The sequence below is a fragment of the Saimiri boliviensis genome, chromosome 11 (assembly GCF_048565385.1).
Source record: "Saimiri boliviensis isolate mSaiBol1 chromosome 11, mSaiBol1.pri, whole genome shotgun sequence".
NCBI lineage: Eukaryota > Metazoa > Chordata > Mammalia > Primates > Cebidae > Saimiri > Saimiri boliviensis.
In genome coordinates, this window is record NC_133459.1 from 2,788,570 (window position 1) to 2,803,401 (window position 14,832).

The 14,832-nt window shown below is 50.8% G+C and overlaps 1 protein-coding gene across 3 annotated transcripts; it reads right to left on the bottom strand.

Moving 5' to 3' along the window:
- Nucleotides 1–911: 911 nt before the first annotated feature.
- C11H1orf174 (chromosome 11 C1orf174 homolog) lies at nucleotides 912–14,250 on the bottom strand. 3 transcript variants are annotated; one of them, XM_074379965.1, is made up of 5 exons: nucleotides 14,118–14,179; nucleotides 9,376–10,016; nucleotides 6,908–7,021; nucleotides 5,501–5,989; nucleotides 912–4,960 (listed from the first exon to the last, which is right to left on the bottom strand). In XM_074379965.1, the coding sequence occupies exons 2-5, from the start codon at nucleotides 9,400–9,402 to the stop codon at nucleotides 4,847–4,849; spliced, it is 744 nt and encodes a 247-aa protein (XP_074236066.1). In that variant the 5' UTR covers nucleotides 9,403–10,016; nucleotides 14,118–14,179; the 3' UTR covers nucleotides 912–4,846. The 3 variants fall into 3 exon arrangements, with proteins under 3 accessions (XP_074236066.1, XP_039330516.1, XP_003939678.1); XM_039474582.2 differs by having other exon boundaries at nucleotides 9,376–9,731; nucleotides 14,118–14,163; XM_003939629.4 differs by lacking the exon at nucleotides 9,376–10,016 and having other exon boundaries at nucleotides 14,118–14,250.
- Nucleotides 14,251–14,832: the final 582 nt, after the last annotated feature.

A 14,832-nucleotide genomic window follows, 5' to 3' on the forward strand; every position in this document is an offset into this window, starting at 1 on the left:
AATTGGGAGTCCATGTTTTACAGATTGACTTCAGTTGCTAAGGCTGTCACAGCTGTCACAGCTCACTGCAGCCTTGACCTCCCCAGACTCAGGTGATCCTCCCACCTCAGCCCCAAATAGCTGGGACTACAGGTGCACATCAGTATCTGGCTAATTACATTTTCTTCACAGAGCTAAAGCAATACCTTAGAATGAGGGAGTCCTGTGTGGGGAGTTTCTCCAAGGCCCGTCTACCGTACGTGGTGTTTATCCGCTCTGATCCGGGAAGGGAGACTTGGGGCCTGGCAGCCAAGGGGCCTGCTTCCTCTTCTCAGTCTGAAGAACTCTCTGGAGCCAGCAGATCCCACCTGTGCAGTAAGGAGCCTGGCCCCCACAGCTGTGAGGCCTTCCTAGCTCCGTCACTGCAGCCTCAGGAGACAAGCTGTTCTGCTTTCCAGGCACAGATGTGGGCCTTTTGCAGAGACACATTCTTTCGTTGCCTGTTTGTTTCTTGAGACAGGGTCTCACTCTGCCATCCAGGCTGGAGTGCAGTGGTGTGATCTCAGCTCACTGCAGCCTTGAACTCCTGGGTTGAGGCGATTCTACCTCAGCGTCCGGAGTAATTGAGACTCCAGGCGTGTGCCACCATGCCTAGCTAATTTATTTGTATGTTTGCAGAGATGGTCTCGCTGTGTAGTCCAGGTTGGTCTTGAACTCCTGGGTTCGAGAGATCCACCCTGGCCTCCTGAAGTGCTCGGATTACAGGCATGAGCCCCTGCACCCGGCCCAAGACACATTCTTGAGGGAATTCCTTCCTTCTCAACAGTCCAGTGCCACCTTGCCCTGGACATGCAGCAGTTCTGTTTATGAGGAGGTAAAATGCTATCAAACAGCATCGCATACTACAGAGAAATCTTTCACGAAAGGAAGAGTCAGTCGGTGTGGCAAACTTTATTGTCTTATTTTAAGAAACTGCCACGGGCACAGTGTCTCATGGCTGTAATCTTAGCACTTTTGGGAGTTGGAGACCAGCCTGGGCAACCTGGTGAAACGCTGTCTCAACAAAAAAGACAAAAATTAGCCAGGCCCGGTGATGTGCACCTGTAGTCCTAGCCACTCAGGAGGCTGAGGTGGGAAGATCACCCGAGTCTGAGGCGGGCAAGGCTGCGGGGAGCTGCAATGATGCCACTGCACTCCAGCCCGGCTGACAGAGTGAGACCCCGTCAAAACAAAAGCAAAACCTTGCCACAGCCTCTGTGAGCAAACATGGCGTGGCCTCTGCTCCTGGCCCCTGTGCCTGTCCCCAAATGTCCCTCTTCCCTGCCCTGTCCCCAAAGGCTCCACAAGACTCACGAAATGCCCTGTTGTCTGTGCCTTCTTTACAGGGGACACGTTGTGTGTATTTACACAGAGCGGGTCTTGCTCTGTCACCTTGCTCTCTCTCAAGTGCAGTGTGCAATCACAGCTCACTGCAGCCTCCAACTCCTGGGCTCAAGTGATCTCATCCCAGCCTTGCAAGTAGCTGGGACCACAGGCATGTGTCACCACATGTAGCTAATTTTTGTAGAGACAGGGTCGGTCTCAATGTATTGCCCAGATTGGTCTGGAAATCATGGCCTCAAGCCATCCTCCCTAGTCAGCCTCCTAAAGTGCTGTGATTACAGGTGTAAGCCACTGTGCCCAGCCTTTTTTTTTTTTTTTTTTTTTTTTTTGAGACAGTGTCTCACTGTCATCCAGGCTGTAGTGCAGTAGCACAATCTGGGCTCACTGCAACTTCTGCCTCCCAGGTTCAAGCAGTTCTCCTGCCTCAGCCTCTGGAGCAGCTGGGACTACATGCACCCACCACCACACCTGGCTAATTTTTGTATTTTTACTAGAGATGGGGTTTCACTATGTTGGCCAAGCTGGTCTCGAATCCCGACCTCGAGTCATCTGCCCACCTTGGCCTCCCAATGTCCTGGGGTTACAGGTGTGAGCCACTGCGTCCAGCTAGGACTGATGCTTAAAAGTCCATATGCAGATTAGGGAAGTGTTTCCACCTGGGAGTGCTTGTTAGTGCAGGTTAACAACTGTGAGTGAGCAGGGGTGGCCCCAGAACGCACGTGCTTTCCACTCTGCCTGCGTCTCCTCTGCAGGTGCATCATCATTCGGGACCGTGCACCTCACTGAAGTCTGCTTAGAGGATGGCAGAATTCTCATCCCCACTGAGATAGGTCCTGTTATTCAGTTATTCAAGCAGCAGTCTAAAGTTGTACATTATTAACTTATTTATTGTTTTGAGGCAGAGTCTTGCTCTGTTGCCCAGGCTGGAGTGCAATGCCGTGATCTTGGCTCACTGGAACCTCCACCTCCTGAGTTCAAGTGATTCTCCTGCCTCAGCCTCCCAGGTAGCTGGGATTACAGGCACCCACTACCACAGGGGCTAATTTTTGTATTTTTAGTAGAGATGGGGTTTCACCATGTTGGCCAGGCTGGTCTTGAATCCTGACCTCAAGTAATCTGACCACCTTTTGGCCTCCCAAAGCGTTGGGATTACTGGCATGAGCCACTGTGCCTGGTCAAAGTTGTAAATTATTTTCCCTATCATAAAATGACTTTACAAGCCATATTTTCAAATGATAGTATGTTGAACAATAAATCACGAAGTGATTCAAAGCAGGTGAAGGTCACAGCTCATGAGAAAAGGATCACATTGGAAGGGCAGTATTTGAACAATAAAGAGTGGAAACACTTCTCATGGGTCACTTCACCTGTATTTTGCTTCCAATTTGTGTCATGGAAAATCCTTCCTGTGCTTCACAGGACATTTTAACAGGATTATATCTAGCTGCCTTTTTTTTTTTTTGAGATGGAATCTTGCTCTGTCACCAGGCTAGAGTGCGGTGGCTCGATCTTGGCTCACTGCAGCTTCCGCCTCCCGGGTTAAAGCGATTCTCTTGCTTCAGCCTCCCCAGTAGCTGGGATTAGAGGCATGGGCCACCATGCCCAGCTAATTTTTGTATTTTTAGTAGAGACGGGGTTTCACCATGTTGGCCAGGATGGTCTCCATCTCTTGACCTCATGACCACCCTGCCTCGGCCTCCCAAAGTGATGGGATTACAGGCGTGAGCCACCGCACCTGGCCTCTAGCTGCTCTTATTCTTAAACCAGAAACGTATAATAGCTCAAAAGCAGCATGACTCTTGCTCATTCATGAAAAGGCCCACACGGTCTTCCCACATGGCCGGCAGCTTCTTGTCCTTGGTCACCCAGGAACCCCAGCCCGCCCCTGGTTGGTCCACTTGGCTTCTATGTGCAGTTGGTAGCAGGAAGAGACCACGGACAAAGCACTCCCAACGGCTTCTCTCCACTGCCTCAGGCGAGAACACTCAGCGAGGCGCTCCTTGACACCGGTGGGGCTGGGGAGCGCAGTCCTTGTGAGGCAGCTGCAGATGGCCCGCTCCATGGCCTGGAGGAGAGCATGGCCCTTGCTGGACGGCTGGCCTTCCCCACCACACAGGAGGAAAGCCCCACACTTCTGTGGCAGATGCGTGGGAGCAGAAGTCCACTCGAGGAGGGAAGGGGCCTTTCCCAAGGGCCTCAGTGGTTAATGGGTCTAAAAGATGGACCCGTGCCAGGCACAGTGGCTCAAACCTGTAATCCCAGCATTTTTGGAGGCTGAGGTGGGCAGATCACCTGAGATCAGGAGTTCGAGACCAGCCTGGCCAACATGGGGAAACCCTGTCTCTACTAAAAATACAAAAAGTTAGCCGGGCATGGTGGCACATGCCTGTAATCCTAGCTACTTGGGAGGCTGAGGTCGGAGAATCATTGAACCCGGGAGGCAGAAGTTGCAGTGGGCCAAGGCTGTGCCACTGCACTCCAGCCTGGGCGACAGAGGGAGACTCAGTCTCAAAAAAAAAGAAAAAAAAAAAAAAAAAAAAAAAAAAAAAAAGGACCAGCTTTACAAGCATTTGGGAGCATGAGACTGAGGCAGGATTTGTTTCCTCCACGTGGCTCCCAGGCATTGAGAAAGGAATCTGGGTTCAGGAACATAAGACTGCTTTCAAAATATATTTTATTTCTTTTTTACATGTATTTTGCAAAATTTCCAAGATAAACATTAGCTCCACATATAGAAATAAAAGAGTTCTTTAAGAACTAGCATTTGATTCATCACACGAATGATCAAATTATGACAATGGAAAACACACTAAAGCTACCACGCTGAAGTGAAGAGCTGTCTTTACAAAGATCCCTCTCAGTGAGCCTCTGCCCTGCAGCTGACTCAAGCCATCATGTATGTACGTCGGTAAGAAAGGACACTGGCCGGGTGTGGTGGCTCATGCCTGTAATCCCAGCACTTTGGGAGGCTGAGGCAGGTGTATTACCTGAGGTCAGGAGTTCGAGACCAGCCTGGCCAACATGGTGAAACCCTGTCTCTACTAATAATACAAAAACTAGCTGGGCGTGGTGGCGCATGCCTGTAATCCTAGCTACTGGGGAGGCTCAGGCCAGAGAATTGCTTGAACCCGGGAGGCAGAAGCTGCAGTGAGCCGAGATCACGCCACTGCACTCCAGCCTGGCGACAGAGCAAGATGGAGAGAGAAACTTCATCTCCAAAAAAAAAAAAAACAAGAAAAAACAAAGAAAGGCCACTGGCACAGTACGGCAGCTTTGCAATTTCAAAGACTGTTTTAGTGTTTGCTCCCATGAGTACATCTTCCAGGCATCTGGTGCTTTGCACTATTGACTGTGATGCGTCAGTTCTGAAGCGTGATCAAGAAGACATTCTCTTGGAGATGTATTTTATATAAATCTAGTAACTTGCTGAACTGTCCCACCGTTAATGGTACTGACCATGCACAGACATCACCCTGTAAAGCCTCTACATCTCGGCATCATCAGCGTCATCGTCGTCGTCGTCTTTGGCTCTGAAGTGCATTTTTCTGAACTCTCGTCTGCTCATTGAAGGACAAGATGAAGACACAGGTGGGAGGTCCTTAGAGGGGAAGAGAACATGGACGTGAGTCACGAGCAACACGCGTCTGCACCCGCAGTGCACCCCACCCTCTCGCACCGCGGCTGCAGAGCACTCTTCCCTTTGAGACGCGTGAAAATGACCGAGTCCCAGCACGTTCTCTAGATAAGAACTTCTTTCCTACTGGGCTGATCAAGCAAAGAGAAGGAAAGATGCTGGGTTCAAAACAAAAGAGAAAGCAACAGAAAGCACGGGATGGATGCTCCAAAAACCGCACACCTGATTCCATGAAAGCACACCCGTGGCTGTGGGGGGAGACCGCCCCGCGCCCCACTTCCCTTGCCACAGCCTTTCCCTGTGGCAATGATTCTCAGCTTGGGAGACGGAGGGAGTGCTCCCAATGAGCCAACGGTTTCATTTTCACCTCTGGGGTTAAAATGATTAACTGACGTTGAATTTTGTGTCAAGGCATTATTCACATGCAGTTAAGTGGGGAGCGTGTGACTTGAATGTGCCGCTGGCTGCCTGATGCCCTCGGAAGGAGGAAGGTGCCACTCTTACCTGCATGAGCTCAACGTTTCCAAAGAAGCGGCTCACGGGCATTGGCTGATTGCTGTCGTCATCTAGGAAGATGCTGTTGTCCATCTGAAGTGGTGGCTTCTGCATGTCGTCTGCCTCTAGCCCCGACTCATTCTGTTTCTGCACAGTGGAGCTGCTGTTGGATTCTTCTGCCCCTGCCCCGGCACTGTGTTTCGGCAGGGACAGGCCACCTTCAGTCTTTGCCAAGCGAGAGTCACTCACAGCTCTGCAGCCACCGAGGGGCAGACTTGCAGCCTTCTGCTGCACAGAAGCTCCAGCCTCACCTCTTGGAAGCAAGGCCCTGCCTTCAGCAAACTCATCTTCACAAGGGTTCTCCGGTGTCACTTTTGGCAAAGAAGTGCTGTCATTCTTAGGGACAAGCTTCTGTAATTCTGACTTCACAAGATGACCTTTGTCACACTTGAACTTCTTGGACATTCGCCTGTCTGTGGCTTTGTGGTATGAGGAAGTCTGTCAAGAAAAAAAATGTAAGGGGAACCAGACACATCTAGCAAATAAAACAGGCGTCAATCCAGAGGCTACTATTACTTCTCATGGGTGAAATGATAAAGACCACAATCTTCACAGATCGCCATTTCACTGCCACCAAGAGACAAAATCCGAGTGAGGCTGCGACTGAATCCAGACACACCCCAACAGCACCCTCCACGTTCAGTTTTCCTAGAGGCGTCACAGTTCCTGAGAGAATTCTGAAGCATGGATTTACATATCATACAATTACAACAAAAGAATCCAGCTTTCCTGTATTTCTGCTAGGGCAAAAGCTCCGTGAAGGCAGGGGTCTTTGCTTTATTCACGGACTACTGTCTGGCACACAGTAGGTGCTTAAAAATATTTGCTAAATTGACTTTGACAAATTTTTACCAAACCCCTCATTATGAGGCTGGCATATGGCCAAGTCCCAACCCCTTGGCTGCAGCTCTGGGTTCAGTGGCACAGCTCTACTGCACCTGTAAGTTCAGGAACCCACTGCTCAGAAATGACAGCTGTGCTAGGCTGAATGGCACTTGACATGAGCCTTTCCCACCCACTCTGCCTTTCTCTTAAAGCCTCTGGGGCGAGGCGGGAAGGCAATGGGCCAGCAAGACTGGACAGCTGACCTGAGAGCAGAGCGACGAGCACAAGTGGTCTCAGAGCCTGGGTCTAGACAGACACACACACACACACACACACACACGAGGACCTGTCAGTGTGTCTTTCCCTGAAGGCAATTAGAGTGCTGCTGCCTTTTCATCTGAAATATTCCCCCTCTGGCAGATAGGCAACATTTGATATTTTTCTAAAGCGACACATCTTGGAATGACAATTTTGTATGAAAATGGACTCTTGAGTCAGGAACTTGGCGTTCTCCATGGTAACAGGGCTCACCAGACATGCTGTCTTGGCAGACGTGGAACCAGCGACTTCCTGGGCAGAGGCCAACCCGGTTGCCGAACAATTTCGGGCTTTCAGGCGTGCTGAAGACCGCACTCCACCTGTGAGCTAGACCAGATCGAGAGCCAGTCAGAGAGTACTCTCGGGAAAGCAGCATGAATGCGCAGAGGAGAATTTCCCACCTACAGATAGCGCGAAGACAGCCCCCTACTCCCATGGAGTATCATCTTTGTGGAGACACCAGTGGCCCGAATGTGCAAATCGAAACAAAACTGTGCCTGGGTTTAAGATACAGGAGCTACTCTTTCCAGGATCTCGGAGGCCTGGGGCGATCTGGTCCCTTATCTTGCATGTTTCTAGTAACCACCATGTGTACATTAGTGGAACTTAAGTCAACTTCAAAGTGTTTAGAATAAGCAGGACATGCCCACCCTGAGAAGGATCTGCAACTTTTCTACACTGTCAAAGCTCTTGATAAAAGGCCACATGAGGAAACCAAAGCTTCTCTCCCTCGAATTAGAGTCCCATTCTATTAGCTGAAAGCAGCAAGCTACTGGTCTCACAAATCTTCTCCTAACAAACTGCTCTACCTCTCCTTCATTCTGAATGCAAAGCAAACTCTTCTAATAACAAGAAAGAAATTAAAGACACAACACTTTAAATAACTAGAAATAATTTTAGGTTTTCAGAAAAGTTCCAAATAGTAGTACAAAGAAACAGGAGTGATGGCTCACACTTGTCATCACAGCTACTTGGGAGTCTGAGGCAGGATTGTTTGAGGCCAGGAGTTCAAGACCAGCCTGGGCAACACAGCAAGATCCCATCTCTAAAAAAATTAAAAAAAAAAAAAAATTAGCAAGCTGTGGTGGTGTGCACCTGTAGTCTCAGCTATATGGGAGGCTGAGGTGAGAGGATCACTTGATCCCAGGAGTTTGAGGCTGCAGTGAGCTATGACTGCCGTACTGCACTCCACCTGGGTGACAGAGTAAGACCATGTCTCTGAAAAAATAATGATATAAAAATAGTATAGCGAGTTGCTATGTAGCCTTCACTTGGCTTCAACTAACGTTAAACAACTATAGACGTGTCAACATTCAGAAATCAGTGGCCAGATGGGGCGGCTCACACCTGTAATCCCAGCACTTTTGAGAGGGCAAGGTGGGTGGCTCATCTGAGGTCAGGAGTTCGAGACCAGCCTGGCCAACACGGCGAAACCCTGTCTCTACTAAAAATACAAAAATTAGCCGGGAATGGTGGCGCATGTCTGTAGTCTCAGCTGCTTGGGATAATCGCTTGAACCCGGGAAGCAGAGGTTGCAGTGATCTGAGATCACGCTATTACACCACTCCAGCCTGGGTGACAGAGGGAGACTCCTTCTCAAAAAAAAAAAAAAAAAGAAAGAAAGAAATGAGCGACAGCACAATTCTCTTCACTAAATTATAGACTTTATTTGTGTTTTATCAGTTTCTCCATGAACTGTTTCTCTGTTCTGGGATCCAGTCTAGAATACCATATTGCACTTAGATGATGATACGTTTTAAAACTCACCTTAAAACTCAAAAGAAATGAGTGTGAGTAGCAGAAGCAATAAAAAGGAGCAATGCAGGTTGGAACGGCCAGGAAAGGCCCAAGAGCTACTGCCGACAGGCCCTAGAGCTGGAACGCAGAGGGACGGACGAGGAGCGCTCTGCCCCACAGCAGGCAAGAGAAATAAAAAAGCAAACGACGACGACAGCAGCGACGACGCACAGAGATAAGCCACCTCCGCCACCAGCCCGGAGCCCAAGACAGCTCCGGACGCCATGATATTGTGGCAGTTGGAGTTGCGTTTGAAATGGGGGAGAAGAGCAGGCAGCAGCCCGCAGGAGGCCAGGACACCTGCCAGCTATACACAGGACGAACCAGGTGCCACCAGGCCCGTGAAGCACCTGCTACCATGGCACACCGGGGGCTGGGCCTCCATCCTCTCACCAGGAGCAGGGCTTTGCTGAGAGCCCTGGCAGACGTCACGGTCACAGCCACACCAAGGGAGCTGAGGCAACAGAGGTAACAGAACTTGCTAAGAGTTGCCATAAACATCTTTCATCAAAATCCTCCCACGGGTCTGAAGCCCATCTCCCTAAAATGCCATCAGGAGCCTCACTGGGAAAAGACACCTCTGTTCTAGAAAGCCACTGCCCGTTCTCTCCTCCCTGCTGGGAGCCCTCCTCCAGGCGCTGCGCTGCCCTGCGCCCGAATATGCTGTGTGGGGAGCCAAGCTCCGTGCCTGAGCAGCTTTAAAGGAGCGACACCCCCATTTCAGATGGGGAGAACGGGCAAGGAGCTTATGAGGTTACACAAGTGATGCCTGGCCTCCAAATCTCTCTTCCATCACCATAGCTCACCCTAGATATGATCCCCCAAAACTGCCTGAGGTGCGGACTGAACTCTGTTCTGCGCCTACGGGTCTCAGCGTTCCGCACCTGCACGTCTGTGTTCTGAGCCTGCATGTCTGTGCGTTCTGCGCCTGCAGGTCCGTGTTCTGAGCCTGCGGGTCTCAGCGTTCAGCGCCTGCAGGTCCGTGTTCTGAGCCTGCGGGTCTCAGCGTTCAGCGCCTGCAGGTCCGTGTTCTGAGCCTGCGGGTCTCAGCGTTCAGCGCCTGCAGGTCCGTGTTCTGAGCCTGCGGGTCTCAGCGTTCCGCGCCTGCGCGTCTGTGTGTTCTGCGCCTGCAGTTCTTTCCCTGCAGCAGGTGCGTCTCAAAGATTGCATCAGCATCTTGGCAGCAGTGGTTCTGAACTCTTACGTGTGACAGGCTCATCAGGTGACCTTTCAGCCCCTTCTGCAGAGAAAAGGCAGAGGATCTGGTGGGCTTGGAAGCGCTGGCTGTTACAGACACCTGAGCCGGCCCTTTGCTGTGCACTCCGGACTGACAGGAGTCAAAATCTGAGAGCAGCTTAGCTTCAGTTTCATTATGGATGAACCACCTCCAAGGTGTCAACTCTAAAATGTCAAGAATTGGTCACATTCTCACTTGCAGATTCTTGCTCCGCAGTTGGGCAGCTCAGATTGGTCAAAGATTTTCTCTTCACTGACATCCTCCTCATGCTAGTAGGCTGTTTAAAAACTGGAATATCGGAAGCACAAAGATAGTTTCTCCAAAAGGGCTAGCTGACACAGCATGAGGACCTACTCAGACACAGTGACGAACAGTCCCCAAAACGACCCCTTAGAGACCCTTTGGAAATGGTCCTACGGGCACCCAGCAAATGGAGAAACACTTGCTCCACAGCTACATAATTTGGTCAGGACGTGGAGAGTCTAGGGCATTGGAGCTCTGTCCTGCTGCGGCCAAGAACACAGGGCCAGCTCCCCCGGCTCCCAGGCAGAGGGCTTTCTTCCCAGGGCAAGCGGGCAGCAGTGTTTCCCTTTCCGCTCTCATCCCACTTGTTGCTGAGACTTGTCCTGAGTGAGCAGGACTGAGAAGAGGGGCCTCCCTTCTGCTCAGACCCTATTTGTAGAATGGAGGCTTCACCTTGGCTCCATAAACTTCCCAGTGAACTAAGAAGACTGGGCCCCATCAACCTTGTCCCTGATAGGAGGTGGTTCCAGACCAGGGGAAGCAAATGTGGAGGATCTCAGGCTGCTGCTAGATCCCCCGCCGCCCCCATTCAGAGAGAAGTTTATTGCTGTCCATAGCTGTGCAGCCTGGCTCTGAGGTTCTCATTGGGGTGAGACGCAGGCGACTCAACAGACAGCTCTTAGAGTCTTCCCAAAGGCATGGGATTCACTGCGATGGAATGTGGAGAAGTTCAAGCCTAAGGGAGCTCTCTCAAGAACAGTGGAGGCTGTGACAAAGCGGGTGGGGGGCAGTGCAAAATCAAGCAAGAGGCCAAATCGTAGGCCAACTAGTTTGCTGGAGAGAGCCAGAGACTAACCCGGCTGGAAGGGGCCCTCTTGGGCTTAGAACAAACGAATCAAACACTAACCTTAGAAAGTATCCCTCCAAAGAAGCCACAATTTGATTAGATTAGTTTGTAGAGCAACTTATGCCCAGGCTATTGCTGAGAATAGCACAATAAGCTGGCATTAGCAAAGTTTAACAGATGAATGTGGTCAGGGAAAGAGGAAAGGGACCCCACTAAAACCACTGTCACCCAGGGTGGCTGTGGGCACACTCAAAGCCGGGCGCCATCCCCCACCAGCAACATCAGAGGCTGAACACCGTGGCAGGGGAAACACACTTCATCAAAATAATCTGCCCAGTTGCTAAGCATATAAGCATATTAACAATGACAAGCACCAGGGTTGGGGACAGTACCCAGAATTGCTAAAATATATTATCTAAAATGTCCAGATTCTGACAAAAAAATTATGAAGCAATCAAAGAAACAGAAAACTAGACTCATACCCTGAAATAAAAGCAGGCCACAGAAGCTGTCTGTGAGAGTGACCAGAAGTTGGATTTATACATATATAAAGGACCAAGGTAGCCGTTATAAACAAGATCAAAATCATGAAAAAACAAGAAAGATAATGTTGCATCAAACAGACTATCAATAAAGAGAAATTACTTAAAAATCAAATAGAAATTCTGGAGTAGAAAAGTCTAAAAACTGAAATAAAAAAATTCACTAGAAGGGCCCAATAGCAGATATGAACTGGTAGAATAAGCAAACTTAAGCTAGATGGAGAGATTATGCCCGCTGAGGAACAGAGAGAAGAAAAGAATGAAGAACACTGAAGACAGCCTCAGAGAAATGTTGGACAGTATGAAGTGCATTAACATATGTGTAGTAAGAACCACAAAGAATGCAGACAGGAAGGAGCAGAAAAAATATCCCAAGACGTAATGGCTGAGAACTCGCCAAATTTACAGAAAAACATCAACCTACAAATCCAGGAATCTGAATGAACTGAACATGCAAAGAGATCCAAAGATACATCACCGTAAAAATACAAAGATCAAGGGCAAACTCTGAAAGCCAGAAAAGAACAAAATCTTGAAAGCCACAAGAAGCCACTTAGAAGGCAACCTCAATAAATGAAGGACTGACTTCTCGGCTGAAACAATGGAGACTATTCAAACATATTCAAAATGCTAACAGAAAAAAAAAAAAAAAACTAATAGACTAATAGCCAGGTGCAGTGGCTCACACCTGTAATCCCAGCACTTTGGGAGGCCGGGGCGGGCAGATCATGAGGTCAGGAGACTGAGACCATCCTTGCGAACACAGTGAAACCATGTCTCTACTAAAAATACAAAAAATTAGCTGGGCTTGGTGGTACGTGCCTGTAGTTCCAGCTACTCAGGAGGCTGAGGCTGGAGAATCGCTTGAACCCGGGAGGTGGAGGTTGCAGTGAGCTGAGATCACACCACTGAACTCCAGCCTGGGTAACAGAGCAAGACTCCATTTCAAACAAACAAACAAACTCGGACCTATAGCTAGCAAAGCTACTTCAAAAATGGGCTGGGAGTGATGGCTTATGCCTGTAATCCCAGAGCTTTGGGAGGATGAGGCAGGTAGATGACCTGAGGTCAGGAGTTTGAGACCCAGCCTGGCCAACATGATGAAACCCCATCTCTAGTGAAAATACAAAAAGTAGCTAGCGTGGTGGTGGGCACCTGTAATCCCAGCCGTTCCAGAGGCTGAGGCAGGAGAATCACTTGAACCCAGGAGGCGGAGATTGCAGTGAGCCGAGACTGTACCTCTGCACTCCAGCCCGGGCAACAGAGCGAGACTCCAACTCAAACAAAAAAAACCCTCACTTTACAAGAAATACTAAAGGAAGTTAGACTGAAAGCAAGTGATCCCAGACAGTAATTAACCCCCCCCTCCACACACACACACACACACACACACACCCCACCAGCAAAGGTAATTATGTTCTTACAAAAGCTAGGGTAAATGCTTACTTTCTACTTCCTCCTCTCAACTAATTTTGAAAGCAATTGTATGCAATAATACATATGTAATATATACAGACATGTACTGTATTTGCCAATAACAAAACAAAGTGGGTGAAAGCAAAGCCCTATGGGTCTAAGGAAACGACCACAGATAGTAATAATTGTAACACCGTATTGTTGAGTTTGTAACATCAACAGATGTAATACATATAACAAAACACCAGAAACATAACCATGTAAGAGTAACATTTCTGTATCACTTGGAATTAACCTAGTACAAATATGAAGCTGATTAAGATATATATGGTAAAACACAGAGCAAGCACTGCGAAAAAAACCCCAAAAATATAGTAAAAAAAAAAATTCATGAAAATGCTACGTTAGGAAATGTTCACTTTAATCCACTTAAAGAAGGAACAGGGGAAGAAAAAGACTGGTGTCAAGAAAAGAAAAAGTAAAATGGCACATGTAAACGTCACTACAGAGACTACCAGGCTGGATTTGAAAAAAGATCCAAGTATACGCTGCCTATAGGAGACACATTTTGGTTCAAAGACAAAAATAGTAAAAGGAGTTGGAAATCACAAGCGGCCACTCCATGTGAATAAACCAGGAGAGCCCAGAGGCAGCTCAGAGCCTCCCACGAGGCTCCGGCCCAGCTGCGGGCCGGGTCCACGGTGAAGGGGTCCCTCCCCTCCGCCGCTACGCACGCGGCGAGCATTTGCTCCTTGCCCGACACTGGCACCCGCCTTCAGTCCGCGCCGCCCTCTGGGTGGACCCCTCATCACCCCATTTTTCTGCATGTTAAGTGGCCGGGGCCAGGCTCAGGTGGCACGCTGTGTGACCTCCGCTGGAGTGGCAGCAGCCGAGGGGCACAAACTCAGCTCTGAGGCATCCAGCACCGCCAGGAGTGGAAACCGGTTCTGCAGCGGGCACCCCACCTTCCTGGGACAGTGGTCCGAGGCCTCCCTTCAGGGGGGCGTGGCCTGGGAGCCCCCTTCTCCGGCTGCGGGGCTGACCTGGGCGCCCTCTTACCCGGGTGAGCGCCACTTGTCCCACGGGCGCGGCCCGGATCCCCCATGCTCCCGGGGGCGTGGCCTCAGCGCTTCACTGCTCCCGGGGCGCAGCCTGGGAGCGCCCCCTCTCCCGGGGGCTTGACCTGGGAGCCTCCCTCCTCCCGGGGGCGAGGCCCAAGCGGAGGCCGCTCCTGGGCCGCAGGCGCACCGTGACACCGCCACGGCTCTCCAGACAGCGGGTGGCCCGGAGCGCCCCCGCCAACGCCGCCCAGCGCAGCTGCCGCCGGGCTCCAGCCCTCACCTTCCGGCTCCTCATGAGTGAGCACCGCCGCCAAGCCCCGCGCCCCCGGCCCAACGCGTCCCGGCCGAACAGCGACGCGGAGTCCGCAGAGCGCGCCGCGGCCGCCACCGACCTCCGCACAGCCAATCACAGCGCAGCGCCTTCGTCATGTGACGCCACAGTGGTCGCTTACGTCAGCGGCGCGCGCAGCTCGCTGGCTTTCGGCCCGCGGTGGGGAGCTGTGGCCGGCCGTGTTCGTGAGGCGCGCGTCCCTTGGCAGCCCTGTAGCCGCCATGCTTCCCACGCCCGTGGCAGGCCTGGGAGGTTATGTTCAAGGGGGCGATTTCCTTGTAGCGTCTACGCTATATTTGAAGGGGGCGGACGGCCATGTTCATGGGCTTCCCTTGGTGCACCTGTTGCCGCCATGTTTGAGAGGGGCGTTTCCCTTGAAGCCTCTTTGGCCACCATATTTGAGAGTAGCAGACGTCCATGTTTGTAAGGGGCGCTTTCCTTTTTGCGCCTGTGGCCGTCATGTTTGAGAGGGGTGGGCAACCACGTTCGTGAGGGGCGCTTCCCTTGAAGCGTTTTTGGCCGCCATGTTTGAGAGGGCGGACGGCCATGTTTGTGAGGGACGCCTTGGTGCACCTGCGGCCGCCATGTTTGAGAGGGGCCGGCGAGGCGTCCCCAAGGGGTGTCTCACCTTGCAGCCCCTGGCCACGACCCTGCAGAGGGGCGG